This window comes from Tarenaya hassleriana, unplaced genomic scaffold (assembly GCF_000463585.1).
Source record: "Tarenaya hassleriana unplaced genomic scaffold, ASM46358v1 Cleome19, whole genome shotgun sequence".
NCBI classification, from domain to species: Eukaryota; Viridiplantae; Streptophyta; class Magnoliopsida; order Brassicales; family Cleomaceae; genus Tarenaya; species Tarenaya hassleriana.
The window spans coordinates 2,684,334-2,704,601 of NW_010965304.1; the positions used below are offsets into that span (position 1 = coordinate 2,684,334).

Here is a 20,268-nt window from a genome sequence, read left to right on the forward strand (position 1 = left end):
AAAACATATATACACACACACACACATTATCTCTCTCTCTCTCTCTCTCTCAATGTAAATGTAAATGTAAGGATGACAAATGAGAAATGATGGTCCTAGACCATGGCATAATTTTAAACATGTGAATTGAGATTGATTTACATATATTTTTTTTTGTCTAAAAAATGGATTTATGGGCCTAATAAAATGGGTTTATATATATATATATTATTTGATTTGAGATACAATGTATTTGCATCGAATGTATATCGCATTTGGTTAGAGTTTATTAACTTTCTCATTTGATTCGGAAACCACAAGCTCATATATATCCCTCGATGGTATGTGAACACAAATGCATGTGATTGATGCGTTAGGTCCATATTATATATCATAATTAGAGGATAAATAATCTCATAATCATTAGAATTTAACTATTTTTGTCAAAACCAAATTCAATCACGTTAACAAACATACGGCAAAAAAAGAAAGAATGTTACAAACAAATTTCAGAAGGAACGATTCCGTTTCTTTTTCTACACAATGGGAGCATCATTCATATATATAAAAAACTAATAATTCAAAAGATAAAATTTTAAATTAAAAAAAAAAGAGTGTTAAAAGAAGAATGAGAGGCAAAGCCTTCCTTCTAGGAACCCTAATTTTGTGCCTTGTGCTTCAAGTCACCGGCCAGGACGAGGACGACAACCCTCTGATCAACCATTACGCCGACTATGAATCAGTTCATCCGAGCGAATATTTCAGCTCCGGTTACCGTCTCAGCGACGGAACCCAAGTCATCGTCGAGGCAATCAACGAACTCCAAGGCATCAAGAGGCCTAAAGCCGGTTTCCATTGCGTGGGGAGCAAGAAACTCTGGACGAAATCTCTCCCGGGAGATCGTTTCTTCGCCAAATTCTTATTCTACAGGATCAATCCAAAGGCGAGATGGGTTCATCGTTGCCATTTCAGGTCGAATTTGGGGTACGCGAATGTGAATATCGTCGTGACTCCAGCCCTAGGTAGATCTTGTCCTGATTATAGATGTATTTTAGCTATTAGAAAAGAAGGGCTTTTGATGAAAGATACTAAGGAACTCACTCCTTGGAACCCTTGGCCCCGTCGCCTTCGCCAGCCTTTCAACCCTGGCGGCTCTGGCCGTGGCCGGGCCCGACAAGGTGGCCGACATTGATAGATCGTTTGGACGTTATTACAATGTACAATTACATAGTTTTGTCGCTATGTTACAAGCATATATATATATATATATATATATATATATATATAACTCTCGAAATTCATATTATAATGAATCATTATAGCGAAATGAGAAATCAAGTAGCGGATTTGATCATTTGGGCAATTGATTGTATGTGTGTGTGCGTGTGTGTTCTTTGAGAGAGTTGCATATAAATCTTTTTCCATCAAACTCGATATTCTCTTGGAAATGTATATATTTATTTAGGGGAAAAATGAAAGGAGAGTCGAATTCGGAATTTTCGAAGGTATGTCCAATATATTTAATTTCACTATTTATTGTTACGTGTGCCAAATCCAATTTATAAAAATTAACAAAAATTTGGACTGAAAAAAACTAGAAGAATTGCTTCAATCTAAATGCAAAAGCGAATTAAAGATCAGATAGCTTAACTGGTAATAGGTGGGATAGGTGGGATAAAGTTAATTTCCGATGGAGATTTGAATCTCCACCTACCCAATTATATGAGAGATATAGTTAGATCGTATGAACTTCTGTTTTATAAAAAAAATGCTAAACCGAAGCCTAACGACTTTTAACTAAACTTCGCGTGTACAAAGACGTTCCTGCCCTTACTAAAACGCCGCTCTTCAAGTCACCGAAGTTGGGCCACCTCGAGACTCGCGTTTTGGATTCAATTCAAACCCTCTCTTTCGACCGGAGGTTCCCTAGGTCTTTGAGAAGCTTTGGCACCAGGTTGTTGTTGTTAATTAATTATGTTGCATTAAATTATTCCCGTATTTTATGCAGAAAAAAAAGAAACTTATTCCGTTATTTAAAGATAAATTTAACAATAACTTCTTCACTCGAAATTCACCTCCCAAAAAAGAAACAAAAATATGCAAATTAATGCAATTTCAACAGATTTCAGTTTCCAAAAAAAAGGTGAAATATCGAAAACTACAAAGAAAAGGAAACAATTCCCTCACAATCACACGAGAGGGAAAAAAACTATACTCGCAAATGGGGCAAAAACAAAACAAAATCCACAAAACCCTAATTAATCTTCCATGGTTGCTTGTCTTACAAGTATTCACCACGGCTCACGGCGACCGGCCCGAATTCACCACGACGGAGCTCAAGATCCGGAACGGGATGTACGGAATGAACCGGACAGAGATCATCTACCACTGTCGGGGCCTAACCGGAAGCCGCCTTGACTACGGCTGGCGACGGGCGAAGAATCCACCGCTAGGGCATTCCTTCAGCATAATCGTCGAAGGAGGAGGCAAACTACAGGAAGAGGTTCACAGCTGCCATTTCCGGTCGGCCCTAGGGACCGCCGACATCGAGATCCGTACGACGGCGATCGACGCCGAGATCTGCGTGAAGAAATCGGCTTGCGCAGTTCACGTCGCGACAAGGGAAGGGATTGTTTTCGAGGGCAAGGAATGGGATTTCAGTGAGAGGTATATATATAATTTAGGGTTTATATATTAATAATATGTTTTTTAATTAGTTATATTCTTGTTTATTAATGATAGTAACAATAATTTCATTACAATTTGATAGGTACCCGAAGCTCAAGAACGTCAGGTATGTCGAGGCTCAGTGGAAGCCTTGGCCACCACGCAACCGCCGTGGTCGGACTCATGGTCGTGCCTGAAAATCGGAAGATTAAATCCAATTCGAAAAATATAATATTGTTCATTTTCCATCCCAATCAACATTTTTTACGTATAACAAACAAAAAACTAACTACATATCGTTGCGTTAGTTCATTATTTCTTATTTTATATTTGGATATTCTAAGTGGATACTTGTGTATGTGTTGAAGCTCACGATCTAGGGGGAAGAAGTCTATGCACATATTTTTTTAATTGTTAGTATATATCAATCGCTATTATGGGCATGTAATAAAACCGATATATTTAATTTAAGATGAATTCGTAAATATTTATGTTGAATTGATATTGAATGGGACTTTAACATTCTAAGCGAAGTATCTGAGTTTAGTTTTTTTTTTCCTAAAATATTTCAACCGAACAAAGATATGCATATTTAGTACGTTGTCGGGAAAGCTAATTACGTCTTTCCTATTATTACCAATTCTCATCGTAACCGTTCTTCTTCTACGTAAAATATAAACCATTAAACACGGGGAAAAAAACGACAAACGAAAATCCCCTCCCAAGAACAGGGCACACGAAAATGGGTTTGTTGATCAAAACCCTAGTTTCTTGCCTTGTCCTGCAAGCAATCGCCACCACCGGAAAATCCGGGTCTACCCCGAAAAACGTGGACTTCGCTATAAGGATACGGAACGAGATGCACGGAACAAACCGTACGACGGTATTCTACCATTGCTGGTCGGCGGAAAAAGACTACGGCTGGCACAAATCCTTCCCGGCGGCTGAATTCTCTTGGCACTTCGACGTTCTTCCGTACGGTAACGGAGTCAAGATCCACAGCTGCGAGTTCCGATCATCGGAGGGATCCATTAACATCGAGATCGAGACGATGTCCACTACGGCCATGCTCTGTGACGGCCACGTGTGCGTATACGCCGTTAGATCCGACGGGGTATACTTCCTCGGGTACGAGCTGTATTACCCTTCTCACGCTTTCGGCCGGTACTTCGAGATGTTGAGGCCCGTCGAGAAGATCATCGAGCCGTGGAAGCCATGGTCGCCGCATCAGATTAGGGTTTTGCGCCACGCCGTCCGCCGGCGCCGCCGCAGGGAAAGGGATGCTTATCTGAAGAAGTTGGCGGATGATGAGAATATCGAGTCTCGTGGCTGAGATCAGAGATCTGATCGGTCGGGCGAATTTCTAATATAACACGAGATGATGGGTTCTAATGTTTTGGAAGAATGAAAAGTGGTAAACCAACTTGCGATTGTTCTTATTTCCATTACGAGACGATGTGATTACTGATCGGTTGATGGATGGAATTAGTTGTTAAAAGTTTGGCGTCGAATTTGACGCTTTAAATAGAAGGAATGGAGAGATATACATAATCATATAAGTGAAAGTGTCCTCATTTCTTGTTGAATGGACATATTAGGGTTTATTCCCTACTCTACAATTTCCGGTTCCTTTTCTTTTCTTCTATGCTTAGCAGAAAGGTACCCGAACACTTTCCATATCGCATGAATACTCGAATACTCGACCTTTCAGATATCCGACCTCTCCGTGGCCGAGGTCGGATAGGCTAACCGAGAAAATCAGAAGGGACAAAGGCAGGGACAATTCAAACCCCGTAAGCTAGGGCGGGGCACGGGCCAGGTACTTTCGAAACTGATTCAAAGGGGTTCAAAATCAGTGTGTTTCATATGAACACGGATTCATGAACTTATAAGCTGATTGAAACCGAGAATAAACCGTCGGAATTCAATAAACAAATCTTTATATGTGCCTTGGAACGACGACCGGGGGATATATACAGTCTCCAAGGTTTTTGGGGTAGTCCTCGGTGGCTAGGGTTGTGTAAAAGAAGTGATTGTCACAATCTAACCCTCTGAGAGAACTAGCGGCTTCTCTCTTCTTCACCATAAAGCTACTGACAAGCTTATATATATAGAATGGAAGAGTTATGATATCATGTAAGTTTATGTAAAATTTTAAAGAAAAATAGTTGAGGAAAAGTTTAGAGAATGCGTTGTGTTATAAACACAATAATGGTGATAAATTGTTTACAATAGACCGAATCTAAGATAAATAAATAATACTAATATTAGGTCAGTTACAAATCATAAATTGAATCATATAATAGAAAATGTAAACTAACATCTATATAAATATTAAGAAGAATCAAAATCCTAGTTAAATCGGAAAATTTACAAGTACATCTCTATAATCCGTCGGTATTTTCATATCGATTTTAATTACATTTTTTTTTTCCTTAATGGAGTCGCAAGAATTTGTCATGTAAATGAAACCGGCATTCCGGTAATGGTTATAGTGTGAAGGAAAACGAGATTCATCTCGTCCAACAGTTTCTATTTAGCGATATATAAATAACCATATGGACGTTACGGAATAAAATGTAACATTATCGTTATTGCCGTAACGAATAAATGCCATTGGTGAAGCTTCTTTCCCAAAATACATAACGAAATCAATACGCATCACTAATCACTCTTATCGGTGGAGAATATAAAGGAAGAAAGTTAGCTTTTTTTTTTTAATTAATAAATTTATCTATCCTTCATGGTTCGTTATTTCACAAGTACATTTGCTCCAACAACAGTTTTAGTTTATAACAAAATTTCCCCAATTCGTAAAATATATAAACCAATACGAAACTCAAGAGAGAACCCAAAAAAATTTGAAATAAAATTCTAATAATAACTTTAAAAAAATAGCGAAAATGGGAGGAGGTATCGTCAAAACCCTAGCGTATTGGTTTCTTGTCTTGCAAGTAATCTCCATGCCCGGGAACGCGATCGGCCCCAGAGAAGTTGAATTCTCGATTCTGATAAAGAACGAGATGCATGGCCTGAAACGCCCGTCGGTCGTTTACCGGTGCTGGTCCAGGTTGAGAGAATTCCGGTGGCACAGATCGGAACTCAAATCGGAATTTTCTTGGGATTTCAACGTTCCACCGTTCGGCACCGGCGTCGTGGTCCACCGGTGCCGTTTCCGGTCGAGCCAAGGCACGGCCGAGATCGATATCAAGACGGTGTCCATGACGGCGATGCTCTGCGGAGGGCATTTGTGTAAATACGTCATCAAACCCGACGGGATCTACTTCGTCGGCTTCGAGACGTATTACCCTCACAACGTTTTCCTACGGTTCTTGGAGCTCGTCCGACCAGTGGAGAAGCTCGTCGAGCCGTGGAAGGCGTGGTCGCCGACGCAGCTGGAGGCCCTGAGACGCAGACGCAAACGCGATGACGGGGTTAGCGTTCGCGATAGCGACAAGAATCGCGGAAAGGGCGACAAGGGCAAAGACCATGATTCGGACTAAAGTTGTCAAAGGACGTGTTTGTCCAAGAATCGAAAGAAATTGTGAGTTAGTTTAGTGTCAGCACAGTTAGGTTTCCACCCGAACCACATTCTTTGGGAATTGTTCATGGTGTCCAAAGTATCTTTAGATCTCTTGGTACTTCTATATTTCCCCGACAGGGATGGATTGTGTTCGTAGTGTCGGTGTTATGACATGGTCATAGACGGATAATGTAATTGATTTGACGTTTGAGATTTGATCGCATTTACATTCTTAAAATATTCACTCGAACATAACATAATACGCACATAATCACGGTTCTGAATACTGTGACATATGATTGGTAACTGATGGATGAAACAATCGACAATTTTAACTTTGAGATGAAACGAGGAATGATCGACCTTTCGGATGTGATATAATATAAATTTCGCAACCTGGAAATTTGACCTAAATCGAGGCCTGATGATTGCTAGATTTCTAATACATTTTTACACTATGCTTCTGTCTATTTATTTTTATATTATAAAATATAACAATTTGGACTCGCTCTAAGCCAAGGGCATCGATTTTTTTTATATGCATTGACAGATAACCTAAATATAGTGTGTGTGTGTGTGGGTGTATATATATATGTCTCTTGTGCTTTGAACCAAGACTCCAAATCTCGGTTTCAAACCCTACGCACAGGACTTACGTTAGGTCAAAGTTAATAGAAATAAACTAAAAAACACCCATGTTTAAATTACCCACTGTTTTAATGGCTTAAACTCATGACACACACATGAGTAAGAACATCCATCGACTGAATTTGTCAAAATTTTAAAAATTCATTATACTTTTTTTTTAATCAAAATCGATGAATTAGTTTATTTTAAAAGTTCGAAAAGTTCTTAGTTATCTCAAACTTATATTAGATATTTTTTTTTGTGATTTCCCCTAATTTTAATAAAGTCTACGATATGGTCGTGGTTATGATTGTACATACACGTTTGGTGGCAGAACAGGGGATTCCAGCAAACTTGAACCTCCAGCGAGAAAAAGGGATCGAAAATAGAAAACACTAACGTCTAATCTCCAAAGATGCACGTCTATATTTGTCCCCTAAACCCCAAAAAAGAACTAAAACAAGGAGGTCAAGAAGATTGGGAAAAAAAACAAAGGGACCGTAATCAAATGGGGAGGAGAATCCTCCGGGGCTGGTGCTTCGTCGTGGCGATGGCGGTGACGGCTGCGGCCGTGGCCACGGCCGGGCGGCTCGAGCTGAGGAACGAGATCTCCGGCATGGCACGAGGTGGTCGGAGGGGAAAGCTCGCGGTGAGGTGCTGGTCCAACGAGGACGATCTCGGCTGGGACATCATCCCTCCCGGCGACTCGAGGAAGTGGAAGTTCACCACCATCAACTTCTGGCCGTTCCCCACCACGGAATTCCGCTGCGAGTTCCGGACGGCCTTTGGGACGACAAAGGATGACGTGGTGACGGTGTTTTCCGGCAACCGGGGGTTCCAGAGGAAGAGCTGCGACGGCACGAGAGGAGATCAATGCATTTGGGTGGCGAAGAAGAAAGGATTGTACCATCGGAGGATATTTAAGGATGATGATGGGAAGTCGTATCATGATGATGTTGTTGAGAGTCCTTGGGTTTGGAAATGGTGAAGGAAAAAAAAAAAAGGATGGATATTTGTTTATGATCTCTTGATTCGAATCATATGAAATATGTTGTCTGTGTGTTTTTATAGTTTATATGTTTTAGTTTACGTACGTGCATGTCAGATCAAACCCCCCCCATGCATAACGTGTACGTAGAGTGATGAAAATGTGAATTAAGGGTAAATCATCGAACTTTTTAGGGCAAACGACGAGCGTTTCTTCAAGAAAATCTCGCAGGCATGTTTATGCATGACATATCGGTAAATATGATGGCAAAATTTGCGGAATAATCTCTTTGATTTTACAATTGATGAATTTGTTACTGAATCTATTTGAGTAGAGACATATTAATATTATCTATAAAACTAAATTATATCATTACCTAAGTTTCTATTTTCTTAAAATGCATTTTATTAAAAAAATAAAATGGAGAAAATAAATAAATAAAAAATAATGAAAGAGAAAAGAACATAATTATTTTTATTGCTATATTTCTTCTTCTTTTTGTTACATTACAATAATGACTCAAATATTTATAAAAAAATTAACAAACGAAATAAAAAGGGAATATAAATACAATGAAAATAAATCAAGATACACAAAAATTGACATAATAATATTGTATCAATTATTATTCCCAATCATATCACAAAATCTAATTTTACTCCCATGATATATTTGTTTTCTCATTTTAAGATTCTCCTCAAGATTGTCTTTGAAAGAATGGAAAAAATCAATATTGAATTGATAATACTATAAATCACTCATACATTTTCATTGTCTCTGGAAAAATTCATAAATATCAAATTTTATTTTTTAGAGAGCATTAATCATTTTCAAATCACTTCGATTGACCTTAAAATTCTAGATTTAACTCTTTTTTGTCATAACATCTTTCTTGATTTTAGAGTTTTTAGCTTTGATTTTTTTGTTATATCACACCGTTTGAATTTGATTTTTTTATTCCCCTTTAAACGATTTGGATATATGAACAACCAAAACGCAAAAGAAATAAGAGATTAAAAAATTAAAAAAAAAAATATATATTTCAGATCGCAACGCTACTCTGATACTATATTGAAAAATAAAATACAGAAAATAAATAAATAAGAAAGAGCGAAAGAGATTAATTTAATATTTATATTTCCAGTGAATTGTATGAATTATAAGAGTAGGACAACTGAAATTTAAAAATCATTACAAAACTATTTTTGGCGTGTAATTGATATATTATACAAACAATGTGGCCCAGATGATGATGATGATGATGATGATTGTTGTTGTTGTAAATTAATATATATTTTTTCATGTCCAAAATTGAAAATTTTCATCTATATATAATATATCTATTGTATCTACTTATTTAATAGAAACTGCTCTATTATGTAAGTTACTAATCAATTAATAAGTTATATATATATATATATAGGCTCTCTCACAGCGTATTCGAATCCCACGTGGATAATCACAAATAAAAAAAAAATCTAGCACCCACACACAACCATATATTAATTACTTTCAATTAAGGAATGTATCATGAGATAATTATATTGCAATTGGTGTCCGGTGTCGGAGATTGTAGGAGAGGGTTTCCCATCATATTAGAAATTATAAAAATTGTACATGAGTATTGTTACGTTTAATATCTGATTCCAAGAGCAGAATATTTAGACAGAACTTAGAGGGGCAATGTCCAAAGCCCTACCGGAAGTATCGGGCTGTCAGGTGTGGACACGTGGATTTGTCAGACCATAAGACCCCAAACGAACAAGACTTACCAAAACAAAGCTGTCTAGTCAATTCTTCGAGAATAATATTAAAATCGAACTAAAAATGGAAAATAAACCTCTTAAATTGTAATCTCTAATTATACACAATATCATAACGAAAAACCAAATGACATCTATACCTATAACAACCCCACAATCCATTTACATATTTATAAATATATCCAAATTTAACACATAATCTATATTCACAGAACCCATCAAAGATCTTTAAAAAAAAAGAAAAGAGAGAAGAAAATGGGGATTGGATTTTGCAGGAGCTCGAGGTACTCAAACCTCGTACTCATCATAATTGCCACCACCACCACCTTGGCCATGATCTGCGTCCCGACGGCAGACGCAGGCCGGTTCGAGCTAAAGAACGAGCTCAGGGGGCTAAGGGGTCGAGAGGGGATTCTCTCGGTCCGGTGCTGGTCGACGCACGACAGGTTGGGGATAATGACCGTAATGCCGGGGCAATCGAGGAGTTGGACGTTCAAGACAGTGAAGTTATGGCCGTTGGCTTACACCGAGTTCAGGTGCGAGCTCGGGACCAAGTTCGGGTTAACGGTGCAAGTCGTTTTCAAAGCCGATACATCTTTCCTGTGGGAATGCGATAAGCCGAGGAAGGATGAATGCATTTGGGTGGCTAAGAACGACGGGTTGTATCTCCGGAGAAAGACTGCGTGGTTCGGACGAGGGTCCTACAATGATGTTCGCAAGAGCACTTGGGGTCGCGGGTCGTATCTTCACTCCCGCGACGACTGAATGTGTTCACCCTTTTTTTTCTTCTTTTTTTTTTTTTGAATTTTTCTTATGTACAATTGTATGAATCGTTGCGCTTCAATCGAAAATTTGTTTATTTTTTCAAGAGTACTAAGAGCATGTTTAAACCGGAGGGTAAACCGATACAAAAATCTTGTTAAATCATTTCTCTAAAAGAAATTACTGTTCAGAAATTTTAAACGATTCGGGGATATTACCGAATTTTTCGGTTCGGTATGGTTGGATATCATAGAACCGTACCAAAATGACTAATGCATGCATGTATTGAGATAACTAAAGACAATTTACCAAGGTTTTCTATTCAAGAGCGAACATAGATCTCAAGACTAATTAGGGTACGTTAGATTTGTGGTTCCATTAAAGGAGAAAGGGGCCAAAACCGAAAAAGAGTTAAAACCTCGTAGTGTTATTTATTATCTCCTACTTCTATTAAAGACCGAAACTTGTAACAGTTTGGTCGGCATCGATCGGTCGGTTGCGAGAAGAAAAATGGCTACGGGATTCGGCAAGAACTTCACGGCTTGCCTCATCTTGATAGCTGCTGCGTTTACGGTCGCAGCGGCGGAAAAGTTCACGATACGGAACGAGATTCGGGGGGCGAAGGGACGAGACGGGATACTGGCGGTGAGATGCTGGTCGAGAGACGACAAGCTCGGTCTGCACCAGATCTTTCCCGGACAGTCCAGGAGCTGGGAATTCAAACTGGCGGTCAGGTTCTGGCCGTTTGCGTACACCGAGTTCCGGTGCCAGTTCCGAACGGCTTTCGGGACGACTCAGGACGAAAACGTCGTCGTGTTCGAGGATAACGAGGACTTCAGACTCGGATGCGACAAACCGAAAGGGCAGGAGTGTGTTTGGGTCGCGAAGAGGAGCGGTCTGTACCTAAGGAAGAAGATCGTATGGTTCAAAGAACGTCACTACGAGGACGTATTGAAGAGCAAATGGGTTTGGGGATGGTGATTCGATTCCATATTATTATAAGAATAAAAAAACATGATATACGCTCCAAAAATGCAAGTTATAATGATCATTTTGTTACAAAAAGTGATGTCCTTTTTCGTTAGGATATTCGTGTTTCTTTTCGAATTATATTCAGATGTGATTATTTCATTTTAAATTTTTTTTTATAACATTTCGGTTTTATATTGAATTTGATTTCTATTAACAAAAATACTTATTTTCTTAAAAAAATTTGGTTATTTTTTTTGTTTGGTTCGGTTCAAATTCGATTTTTATGTATTTTTTTAACGTGAAAAACTCCGACTGATACTCTTCGTAAGCGTTCGTTAGATAAATTCCGCCTACGTGCATGAATGTGCGACACATACATGGGAGATAAATCAATTGTAATTGACGGACAAAATATTGAACATACTACTTAACAACTCATTTAAAATTTTCCCCAATTACAACATTTAGTATTTATATTATATTCAATTAGATTATATGTATTATTCAATTCGGAATATTTGGTTACTAACCAAATTTTGGTCATAGTTTTGCTCGATTTGACCACAACAAAAAGTGACAAAAATGGAAAAGAAAGCTCACACCCTCTGAAAGTTTCTAACGTCTAGTCCTGATATTGCTTATACATACATACATATGCATACGTATCTTCCCCACGACAGTTTCTTACGTAATTCTCGAAATTCAGACAATGGGTTGCCGACATTTCGGGTTTCAATTCGGGCTCTGCGTTATCGCCGCGATCCTCTCCCTCCCGTCGGCCACGGCAGCGAGGTTCGAGGTGAGGAACGAGATCACGAAATATCCAGGACGAAACCGGAGAGTGACGATCAAGTGCTGGTCGGCGAACGACGATCTCGGCACGCACGTGATATTGCCGGGCCAGGCCAAGCGCTGGTCGTTCGAGCCCGTGTCCGTGAAGATACCGTTCCTGTACACAAAGTTCGAGTGCGATTTCAAGACGTTCTTCAACTCGCCCGAGGGCCAAAAGACCGTGGTTTTCGAGGGCGGGATGGCTTTCCGTTGGGAATGCGACCAGCCGAGAGCCAAGGAATGTATATGGGTCGTCAAGAGAGACGGGCTGTTCCTGCGCAAAATCGTTAGAGACAAGACAGACCGACCACGCTATTCCGACGAGCTGAAGCTGCAATGGCTAGGCGGTACAAACTACTTCGCACATGAAGATGATTCTTGAATCCTGTCTGGTTCGGGATATAGATCTAAATGTTACAGAATTTTTTCATAATAAAAAGGGTATTCATAAGGATCATAACAAAATGGTTAACTCAACCCGACCCATTATTTCCCGGAAAACCTTTCGGGATGGAATTTCATCAGATTTTTCTTCAAACCGAGTTCCCTTTCAGATCAAAGACTGTTAGTTTTAGTTTCTGTCTTAATCCTATGATAAATAAAAGACAGCAAGAAAGAAAGCCATCCAGTTCCATTCTGATAGATCGAAAAAAAACCCCGTAAAACGACACAAGTATCTGCTGCGATTTTGTCTTCTCTGTGCTTACGCTCCATATTTTGGGGCCTTCCAAAGCTTGAAAGCGACTTCGTGGATGAACCTGTCAGCTGGTATTACGAGATTTCCACCGAGCTGAAAGGAGAGAATAAGAAAAATGATTTCGGAACAGATTATAACATAAAGATTTGCAGAAAAGAAGTTAATCTCTCTGTCCATGAGTTGAATGGTACCTACCTTTTTGAAAGCTTCAAACGAAAATGTATCGACCAAGTCTTTCCGGGTCACAGCATACTGCCACTGAGCTAGCAACATCGGACAATAGTGCCTGTGGGTTGGAACAACAACAAATTCTGTCAATAACTACAGTTAACCAAGAAATGGGCACTTCCCAATTTTCAAAAAGTTCCAACTTTTTGTTAAATCAACTCATAAGGATTTGTTTTCTTATCTCATTCTCTTACCGAACATCTCCCCGCATGATTTCTCCTTGCATTGTGTAGCTTTGACGAGGGACTAGTCCTGCAAATTCAGGGCTTATCTCCTCTCGGGGAGACTTGACAGAAAAAATGGGATCATCTTTCTCTGAGACAGACCCGTAACTGAGAGCAAGGGATAAGTGCAAGTGTGATCCAATCTCTGATCCGTGCTGAGCCATGCTTATGATGGCACCAACCAAAGAATCAAGAGTTTCTATCTTGCTCGCATTACCATCATCTTGATTTTCACTAACCCCCATATGAACAAAAACTAAGTCAAATGGGTTTGCATCTAAAGGCTTTCCTTCTTCAAACCCGAGTAGTTTAAGCAACTCAGAAACCGCAGCATCGGCCGAAGATGAATGACTCTTTTTGCAGATTTCACTAAGCTGAAATACATCTAACCCAAGTAGTTTCCCGAAACCCTTCAAAGTAGAACTGTCTGTCACTAAAGCAGCCTTGAGTCCCATAAACCTACATCGTAATATCTCATTCAGTGACATTGTGGCATGGATATAGTGGTTCGTGCAATAATCTAGAAGAGTATAAAACTGTAGAGATCAGAGACTAGACAAACCGTTCAGCCAAGATTGGAACTTTGTTTTCATGTCCGGTAGCATTTCCCCCACTCTGTAATCCAACATCAAGAATGGTTAACCTCAATGGTCCTGATTATCTGGATGATGGTGTATATACACATCTACCGAAAACACATCCAAATCGCTGATTTCTGTCCCTAACGAACCGAACTCAAGTCGTTTAGACATCGTAAGAGAGAGTGAAGTATCTTACAGTGACTGCATAGGCTTCAGCTGCATCCAACAAATAGGAGAATTCTCGAACTATCCTTTCGCTTTGGCTTTCTGTAATCTAGAAAATCCCAGAATAAATACCTTGCAGAACTAAACAGAGAGACCTAACATGGGGACAACAAGACACAAGAGATGCGTGTAATCACTTATGCATGATTTGACACTGATTCTATATATCAAGCTAGCATATTTCCATTCTCACTCTACACGCCTGTATTCATGGCCCAGAAACGGTTCGCTGATCAACCAAAGACGACTTCTTTTGGATTCTACCACAGCTACGGATCAAAACTCAATGAACAGAATAATTCGCGAGCTTGATTTGGCTTCTCACAAATTCTTGTCCTAATCTCTGCTTATTCGAACAATCGAATCCAATTCGTTCACAAACCAGATCTCTGTCAATAATATGATCACCCGATCGATGCAATTACATTCTAAGACAGTTTTTTTTTTTGGTTAAAATTCTAAGACATAGTTAAAAGCAGAATCCAAGCTAAACGGGAAGATACCCAGAAATAGAAAAACCCAAAATCAGAAAATGATCCCCAAATTCTTGATGAATCATCACCAAATCATCACCGAATTAGTTAAGGCATTGAAGAAGGGAGAGAGAGACCTGAAGGAGGAGCGGTAGGGAGGCTCAAGAAGCCACAGCTAGCTAAGGAAGCAAGGGAACGGATATGAGTATGCGACGAATCGACGTATCGAGCCAAGCCATCTCCGTACAATACTAGCGCTCTGCTTGGTTTGTCCGCCATTGTTGTAGCGAGAGAGAGAGAGAGAGAGAGAGAGAGACTGTAAAATTCGTTTTTCCCCTTCCGAAAAGAGGCTTTTTCTCTAGGACACGTGGCATCGGATTAGCAGGCTGCTTGGATGTACACGTGTTACCTCGAATCTTTCTATTTCACATTCTCTCACATCGGTACCACTCTGGAACCAAGAACGATTACACCGAATGAACCGAACCGGAAAAGTTTCCATTACTCTTCATTTATATAATTTTTTTTAAGGGATAATCGCATTTAAATACCCGAACTTTTACAAAAATCCCACATAAATATCCGAACTATAAAATTGTCATATAAATACCTGAACTTTTCATAACTCCCACATAAATACCCAGACTTTTAAATTTTTTTCCAAATCAACCACTCATCCGTTAACGTCGTTAAACGTTACTGTTCATTCGACAAAAAACTGCTGACTCAGCAATGACTCAGCAAAAAAATGTTGTCTCAGCAAAAAAAGTGCTGACTCAGCAAAAAAATATTATTAAATATTCAAATTTTTATCTACATATATTTAAATTAATATATACATATAAATTCACATATATATATATACACATATATATATTAAAAAAAATTATTTAGAATTAATAAAATACATATACACATAACTACAATATATATATATATATATCATTACTAATGTATATATATTAAAATAAAAAATAATTATAATTAAATTTATATACATACATAATATACATATTAAAATAAAACTAATTATAACTAACATATATACATATAATATATATTAAAAATAAGATTTATATGTATATATATTAGTTATATATACAAAATATACATATACAACTAATATATATAATTATAATTATATACAAATCTTAATTATAATTATTTTTATTTTAATATATATGCATTAGTAATGATATATATATATATATTTATATATTGGAGTTGTGTGTATATGTATTTTATTAATTATAAATAATTTTTTTAATATATATTTGTATATATATATATATATGTGTGAATTTATATGTATATATTAATTTAAATATATGTAAATAAAAATTTGAATATTTAATAATATTTTTTTTGCTGAGTCAACACTTTTTGCTGAGTTAGCGGGTTTTTTTTGCTGACTCATTGCTGAGTCAGCAGTTTTTTGTCGAGTGAACAGTAACGTTTAACGCTGTTAACGGATGAGTGGTTGATTTGGAAAAAATTTAAAAGTTTGGGTATTTATGTGGGAGTTATGAAAAGTTTATGTATTTATATGACAATTTTATAGTTTGGGTATTTATGTGGGATTTTTGTAAAAGTTCGGGTATTTAAATGCGATTATCTTTTTTTAATAATGATAAAAGTATTTAAATATTGATATTAAAACCAAATTTAACTTTTAATCGAATCCAATAATATTTCATGGAATGAGAACATATCGTAGAAGCATTCATCCGGTTTGCATATCAAGAGCTAACCAATCCCGGTTAAGAAAGGTGAGTCAAACGCGCTTCTTGCGCGCGTCTGTAAAGCACTTCTCCACCACCGTCCCTCGTTGCTTCGGCGTTGGAGTTGCAGACTGGTCATGAAGATTCCCCAACTCGACCGATCTGGGCCGAGTCAACTCGCGATCTCTGCAAACCAGCTGTCTATTTGCTCCTCACGTTAGCCACCATCAAAGTTTCCCACTCTCTCTACCGTCGTGCTAAAATGTCTTCTTCATCGGCGCATGAAACTGACGCAGAAACTCTCCGGCGAGAACGAATTCTATCCAGCAAACTCTACTTCGACGTATCCCCATCAAACGTAACGTATATGCGCGCACATATATATATGCTTCAATACATATGTATAATTGTGTGTGTGCGTGAATGTGTACATACGTTTGAGCTGAGAAATTCTCGATCGAACAGGTTTCGGTGATTTACTCATCCGCTTACGACATCTCGTTCATGGGGATTGAGAAATTGTGAGTATTCCTAGATTGATTTTGTTTATATACGTTTCAACTTTTTCTTGCTTATTGGGAGATTTTACGTTGTTACCAAACCTTTGAATTGAATTCTTCGTTACTGCTTCTCTGAATTCTTCGAGATTTCTGGGTTTGGGAATGATCTCGGATCATCGGATTCTGCGAAAATTCTCTTTCAGTGTAGGTGTTAGCGTGATTCTGATATTGCAATCTGATTTGGGCAGGCACCCATTTGATTCTTCCAAATGGGGCCGAGTTTGTCAATTCCTTGTTTCGGATGGGTTTTTGGAGAAGAGATCGATCGTTGAGCCTCTTGAAGCTTCCAAGGATGATCTCTTAGTGGTAATTTTTGCTTGTCTTAGTTATGTGAACCCTGCAAACTATCAGACTTGCTGCCATTACTCGACACGATGCTTCTTTGCATAGAGAGATCTGTGAAAGTCTCATGGTTCTTCGGCTTTCCTGACTGGCTACTCTTCAATAGGTACATTCCGAAACATACTTGAACAGCCTGAAAAGCAGTGGAAATGTCGCCATGATAACTGAGGTGAATGCTCCTTATCATGATCAACGATACGTATGCTGGGTATAGCCGATGATTGGTTTCGGTTATTGGTTCCATGGAAGATATATCTACTTTCTGTATATTGCCACAAAGAAGATTCGGTAACTGTTGTGAAATCTTGCTTCTCTTTTTGCTTAAGCACTGAATTTTAACTGATTAAAGAGGATTTATAATGTATAGGTTCCACCAGTTGGTTTGTTTCCAAACTGTCTTGTGCAGCAGAAAGTTCTTTACCCGTTCCGGAAGCAGGTATAGTCTCCCCTCGATTCTTGACGGTTTCCGAGATTTTGGCCCGTTTGAAGGATTACAACAGTCGTTGCATGACAGGTTGGAGGAACGATTTTGGCAGCGAAGCTTGCGAAAGAGCGTGGTTGGGCAATAAACGTTGGAGGGGGATTTCATCATTGTTCTGCTGAAAGAGGAGGTGGATTTTGTGCTTATGCAGATATCTCTCTCTGTATTCAGTATTCCTTTGTCCGTTTAGGTCTATCCAGGTGAGTTTTTGTCCTACGGTTTTTGGTTTGCTTCTGTCAGATTGCCCCTTAATTCCCGACTTTGTAAAAATATATCTACAGGGTGATGATAATAGATCTCGATGCTCATCAAGGGAATGGCCACGAAACAGACTTTGCCCATGACAGTATGGACCTGCTTTTTTTGTTGTTGTTCATGATGATTTTTGTCTTGATGCTGTTCGGAAGACCGATTATAAGTAATAAGTCTTCTTCTGCAGGACGAGTTTATATTCTAGATATGTATAACCCCGGGATATACCCCTTGGTAAGCTGTCTTCTTTGGAAATTGGAACTATGCTCCCTCGATGTCATCTCCATTCTTTCTAAGAGCTTGATTCGATTTCATGGTTTGATATTGATTCGTTTTTTTCCTCCTAGGATTATGAAGCTAGGAGATTTATTGATCAGAAGGTCGAAGTGATGGTAAAGCTCGCCTCTTTCGTAGATGGAACGTAATTTTTTTATCATTCTTGTCGCGTGAGAATCGTTTCCACTTTCCTCATATCTTAACAGAGCGGGACCAAGACCGACGAGTACTTGAGGAAGCTAGATGAAGCCCTCGAGGTATGCTTTCTCTTCACATTTCTTTTGGCTTAATGGTTTTATATGGTTGTAGGATCCAGTAAATATTCCATTACTCTCACAAATATATGATCATAAGAGAGCATTGGCTGGTGATTTTTATCTGAAATTCCAATGCCGTAATTACCGTACGTCTTTGCCTCAGGAACATCCTCCTCACCCCTGACCCTTCATCCCTTATTCGATAAATGAACACACACACACACACACACATATATACTGTATACACACACGCACGCATGCATCCTCTTGCAAACCTTGATTGCGATCTATGATGCGGTGTTATAGGTTGCTTCACGAAACTTTCAACCAGAATTGATAATTTACAATGCTGGAACAGATATTCTAGACGGAGACCCACTTGGACTTCTAAAGGTAAATACTTTCACCTCGGTATATTGCTCGCTTTCACGTAAACATATATCGGGTTAAACGCCCGAGCTTTCATTACTGATCTCGTTGAAGAAAAAAAGTGTGATCTTTGTTCAGAAACGAATTGAGTTACATGATCTGATCATCTCGCATTGTGTTACAGATAAGCCCGGAAGGCGTAACAAGAAGAGACGAGAGAGTCTTCAGATTCGCCCGTGATCGAGAAATCCCTCTTGTAATGCTGACTTCGGGTATGTTTCCTTCTCCATTTCTCTTCTCGACTGAGTATTCTCTCTGAATTCTCGTATCAGAATGAATCAAAACGTTAAACACGAGTTTGAATAAAAGCGATGGTAGTGATGATGGTGATGGTGATGGTGACGTTGACGATGATGATGATGATGATGTTTCAGGAGGGTACATGAAGTCGAGTGCGAGAGTAATAGCTGATTCCATAGAGAACCTCTCAGGGAAAGGCTTGATAACTATGCAGCCAAATCCAGCACTATAGTTCCAAGGTTAGGCTACATAAGGGTATTATTGTCATTGTGTATATTACCGTATAAATATGCTCGTAAACTGAACATATATATATGATCATATTGTGCTTTAAACAATCAAATTCTACTTTTAGGGCAAACATGAAATTCCCTTTGCATGTAGTTCTTGTGTACGTACTATAGATTATAGATATTATAATTTGAAGCTATATATATATATATATTATATTTATTGGGCCGTGGCATGTATGCATAATGCATACATGATACGAAATTTGGGTGTGATAGATATAGATATATAATTAAAGTTAGAAGTTTTTATAATTATACAAGTGGGAATTTTTTAGAAAATATTTTCTATTTGACAAATATACGTACGTTGAGCATCTTGAGACATTGTGTTAACCCGTTAGTCCAATCTCTTAACGATATTCGTGACACCTATAGACTCGGTCGATTTTATTTTATCTTCATTGTAATTTCTATGCAAGATTAATATAATAATACGATAATTACATGCAACCAAATAATTTTCGCATTTTTAGTCGTTCGGTCACGCAATCATTGTCTTGATAATGCCATTGTACCTTAAATATAGATAAATGCTAAGATCGCATTATAAATAGAGTAATTCGAATAAAGGTTCCAGCATAATATAAAAAATTATAAAAGCTTTTTTTTTAATATACGAATTTTACTCTAAATCCCGATTTTAAACACGAAATTTCAACAATATTTTTTTAAAAAAATTACATTACCATTAACGACGTTTTTTTTACAAAAGCCGACCACTTAACGTCTATAAAGCAATCGCAGGCAACTGCTATATATAAAAATGTCGTCACGATCAAAGATTAAAATAAAAACACATCCACATATACATCTTTATACACGTAATACATATATACACACACACACACATTATACATACACATATATTATAAATACA

At 38.1% G+C, this 20,268-nt stretch overlaps 9 protein-coding genes across 10 annotated transcripts; 8 read left to right on the plus strand and 1 right to left on the minus strand.

Annotated features, from left to right (window-relative positions):
• Positions 1–607: 607 nt before the first annotated feature.
• On the plus strand, positions 608–1,171 carry LOC104811312. The gene has a single exon (XM_010537973.1). The coding sequence runs from the start codon at positions 608–610 to the stop codon at positions 1,169–1,171; it is 564 nt and encodes a 187-aa protein (XP_010536275.1).
• Positions 1,172–2,135: 964 nt separating this feature from the next.
• On the plus strand, positions 2,136–6,238 carry LOC104811313. Its single transcript, XM_010537974.2, has 4 exons — positions 2,136–2,646; positions 2,750–2,832; positions 3,378–3,971; positions 5,545–6,238. The coding sequence occupies exons 1-4, from the start codon at positions 2,201–2,203 to the stop codon at positions 6,147–6,149; spliced, it is 1,728 nt and encodes a 575-aa protein (XP_010536276.1). The 5' UTR covers positions 2,136–2,200; the 3' UTR covers positions 6,150–6,238.
• Positions 3,356–4,097, plus strand: LOC104811241. Its single transcript, XM_010537890.1, has one exon. It carries the CDS (start codon positions 3,389–3,391, stop codon positions 3,977–3,979), a length of 591 nt encoding a protein of 196 aa, XP_010536192.1. The 5' UTR covers positions 3,356–3,388; the 3' UTR covers positions 3,980–4,097.
• A 1,013-nt stretch (positions 6,239–7,251) lies between the features above and the next one.
• On the plus strand, positions 7,252–7,885 carry LOC104811242. The gene has a single exon (XM_010537891.1). It carries the CDS (start codon positions 7,305–7,307, stop codon positions 7,782–7,784), a length of 480 nt encoding a protein of 159 aa, XP_010536193.1. The 5' UTR covers positions 7,252–7,304; the 3' UTR covers positions 7,785–7,885.
• A 1,917-nt stretch (positions 7,886–9,802) lies between these two features.
• LOC104811314 lies at positions 9,803–10,312 on the plus strand. The gene has a single exon (XM_010537975.1). The coding sequence runs from the start codon at positions 9,803–9,805 to the stop codon at positions 10,310–10,312; it is 510 nt and encodes a 169-aa protein (XP_010536277.1).
• A 507-nt stretch (positions 10,313–10,819) lies between these two features.
• On the plus strand, positions 10,820–11,290 carry LOC104811315. The gene has a single exon (XM_010537976.1). The coding sequence runs from the start codon at positions 10,820–10,822 to the stop codon at positions 11,288–11,290; it is 471 nt and encodes a 156-aa protein (XP_010536278.1).
• Positions 11,291–11,799: 509 nt separating this feature from the next.
• On the plus strand, positions 11,800–12,508 carry LOC104811243. The gene has a single exon (XM_010537892.2). The coding sequence runs from the start codon at positions 11,991–11,993 to the stop codon at positions 12,492–12,494; it is 504 nt and encodes a 167-aa protein (XP_010536194.1). The 5' UTR covers positions 11,800–11,990; the 3' UTR covers positions 12,495–12,508.
• A 72-nt stretch (positions 12,509–12,580) lies between these two features.
• On the minus strand, positions 12,581–14,846 carry LOC104811244. The gene is made up of 6 exons (XM_010537893.2): positions 14,678–14,846; positions 14,039–14,109; positions 13,824–13,876; positions 13,232–13,720; positions 13,005–13,095; positions 12,581–12,902 (listed from the first exon to the last, which is right to left on the minus strand). Exons 1-6 carry the CDS (start codon positions 14,817–14,819, stop codon positions 12,816–12,818), a joined length of 933 nt encoding a protein of 310 aa, XP_010536195.1. The 5' UTR covers positions 14,820–14,846; the 3' UTR covers positions 12,581–12,815.
• A 1,500-nt stretch (positions 14,847–16,346) lies between these two features.
• LOC104811245 (histone deacetylase 2) lies at positions 16,347–19,481 on the plus strand. 2 transcript variants are annotated; one of them, XM_010537894.2, is made up of 13 exons: positions 16,347–16,619; positions 16,727–16,782; positions 16,965–17,127; positions 17,270–17,332; positions 17,531–17,599; positions 17,678–17,844; positions 17,926–17,990; positions 18,084–18,130; positions 18,244–18,288; positions 18,379–18,429; positions 18,736–18,822; positions 18,983–19,070; positions 19,233–19,481. In XM_010537894.2, the coding sequence occupies exons 1-13, from the start codon at positions 16,524–16,526 to the stop codon at positions 19,328–19,330; spliced, it is 1,095 nt and encodes a 364-aa protein (XP_010536196.1). In that variant the 5' UTR covers positions 16,347–16,523; the 3' UTR covers positions 19,331–19,481. The 2 variants fall into 2 exon arrangements, with proteins under 2 accessions (XP_010536196.1, XP_010536198.1); XM_010537896.2 differs by having other exon boundaries at positions 16,348–16,619; positions 17,010–17,127.
• The last annotated feature ends 787 nt before the right edge of the window (positions 19,482–20,268 follow it).